At 38.0% G+C, this 2500-nt stretch overlaps 1 protein-coding gene across 2 annotated transcripts in view; it reads left to right on the top strand.

Annotated features, from left to right (window-relative positions):
• The window catches only part of LOC138043612 (nucleolar protein 14-like), a 49885-nt gene that overhangs the window by 5882 nt on the left and 41503 nt on the right, over nt 1-2500 (top strand). For both annotated transcript variants that reach the window (XM_068889968.1, XM_068889969.1), the window contains exons 4-6: nt 1-34; nt 560-633; nt 1283-1351. The exon at nt 1-34 is cut by the window's left edge and continues 99 nt beyond it. In XM_068889968.1, the coding sequence (XP_068746069.1) occupies nt 1-34; nt 560-633; nt 1283-1351 (177 nt within the window). The remainder of the gene's footprint in view (nt 35-559; nt 634-1282; nt 1352-2500) is intronic.

Below are 2500 nucleotides of genomic sequence, written 5' to 3'. Positions count from 1 at the left end.
CTGAGTGACGATGATGAAGATAACAAAGATGATGGTAAGTTTCATGTCTCTGCAGTGCTCCTCCCACTTTCGTTGTACATTTCATGGACATGTGGTCTCTAAAGTTCAAATTCGAATCAACAATTTGGCTTTTTCCTTCCATCAACTGCATTTACTGCGACAGCAGCTCATCATAAGTGGATCAGAAATGGGTCCTGTCGTACCTCATTGACCTGGATTCAGGTTTGGCCAAAAGAGCAATTATAGAACAAACGAAGATAACAATAGTTTTAGCACTGACAGAAAACAATAGGAAGTACAACACTACACAGCCAATGAAATATAGTTTTCAACAAGAGGTACATGTACAACCCTCAGAATAGGGTGAATGCAATGTTGAATGTGAATACTTTCACTGTTCCTCTTCAGTGATTGATAGTTACTGTAGTGGAAAACAAAATTATTGATTAAAATCCTGAACTTCTAGTATGCTTGTCCTTGTTGATGAAAAGGACAGTAGACCATGTACTGCACACTATCTTCTTACACAAAAAATTTAATGCATTGTTCACTTCTGCAGCTGAGGATGTGAAAGAATTGCATTTTGGTGGATTCTTTACCAAGAAAAATCCAGATGAAGAGCAATCTGATGTGGTGAGAACCATAATGATAACAATAAATTTAGTTTGAGGCAAATAGTGCGAGACGTCACAAATGAATTTCTAAGCAAAAGCTTGGCACCTTATTACCCATCAAAGTAATAATGATTGATAAATTATGGATTGATTTTATTAACAATTGTCAATATTCCACTGGTAGAGAAACAAATGAAGCAGAGTTATCTTTTCTTGACTATGCAATTTGGAGAAAGGGGTGTAGAGTACTAGGGAGGGGCTCCTCAGGTCACATAGCCTGTTCAAATAGAAAGTGGCCATTGTCTGACCTCCATACCCACCTTTCATTATTTTGTTTGTTTAGGACTTTTACACCAGTCCTGTTGTTGACATAATAAAGTTGTTTGTGTTAATCACATTATGTCCCCATAACCCTTTGACGTCCAAACCGGCCTAAAACTGGCCAGACTTAGTCTTTTACTCTGTCTAACGCCAGATGATTTTACTTGTCAGTGGGGAACCCCTGGGAGTCAATGGGTTAATAATGGTTAAATTTGCGTGGTCCAGCATAGAAAAGCATTGCTCTAGATAATAAATTACTGTTCTTATTATATTATTGTTATTGTTATTGTTATTCAAATTCATTGGCATTTGTTTCACATAATTGTTTTACTTGGAAAACATTACAGAATGCAAGTAAACATAGGAGCAAGAAAGAGATAATGGAGGAAGTTGTTGCAAAAGCCAAAATAAAGAAGGTAAATTATTTTTTCTTAAGCGAGCACACTTTAAGTTGATGTGATATATAATTCATCCCTTGTTCCCCTCTCAGGATAAAGATGTACAGTGAGCAGGGTTAAAACTCAGCAAATGTACCGGAAAGAGCCCCAACGACAATCAGTACTGCCTCTACAATTATTATTGTCACATTCCACATTCTCGTAAGAATTATTTTCCTCTTGTCTCTCAATTGTTTTGACCTTTTCAAATTCCTTTTCATACATTGTACATGTATTATATCCAGGTATACATGTAGCAATGTCCACAATATTATTTAAGTTGTTTTCTGACCTGTTCACTAAGATGATATCAGGCATTCTTGCTTCAACAATGTTATCTTATTGAATGTTCATATCCTAAAGTAGTTTCACGTCACCAATTTTCAAGACTCTTCTTGGTACATGTTCATACCATTTTTTCTTTCTTTCCAGCTGGTACAACTCTCACAATTTCCAATCTACAAACTTTGCCACATTGTCATGCCGTTTTTTATGGTCCTTCTGTGCCAACTTTTTGCACTTGCGCACTAGATGACACACACTTTCTCTGTTTTCCACACACAATCTACACAACTCAGCTGTCTGATTAATGTGATGTGCTGCAATTACCAGTAGTCCTGAGAGCCTGCTCCTGTGCTGTGCAAATAAGTTCTTCTGTTTGAACCTTCAAGAGGATGTACAAAAAGTCTGAAAGAGGAGATGGAGAGTTTGATCAATGTTGTGCGAGTTTTTTCATGGGACATACATGTCAAGATGGAGTTTGCTAGACAAGTGTGCTGTGTTGGTGTTAAAGCAGCAGTTGAAGGTATCCTTGTGAAGGAATTGTGTTGCCAGTTGTTCAAGTGATGGGTGAGGTTGACGAGGGTGGGTATAAGTAGTTGAGTTTGTTGAAGGATGCAGATATTATGAAGAAGAAGGTGAAGCAGGAATATTTTATGAGGGAGAAACTGGTGGCGAGGTTGAAGTTGTACAGTGGGAATTTGATTAGGGTGATAGATGCATGGGCTATAGGTGTAGTTAGGTACAGTGTAGGGATTTTGGATTGGAGTGATCAGGAACTGAGGGTGATGGATGTGAAGACAATGAAGGGGTTGCCGATATTTGGGGCATTTCTCAAGAAGGGGTGTA

Source organism: Montipora capricornis, chromosome 3, assembly GCF_036669925.1.
Source record: "Montipora capricornis isolate CH-2021 chromosome 3, ASM3666992v2, whole genome shotgun sequence".
Classification (NCBI taxonomy): Eukaryota; Metazoa; Cnidaria; class Anthozoa; order Scleractinia; family Acroporidae; genus Montipora; species Montipora capricornis.
The sequence above is the reverse complement of the archived record's forward strand: the minus strand, read 5'-3'. Positions and strand labels throughout refer to the sequence as shown.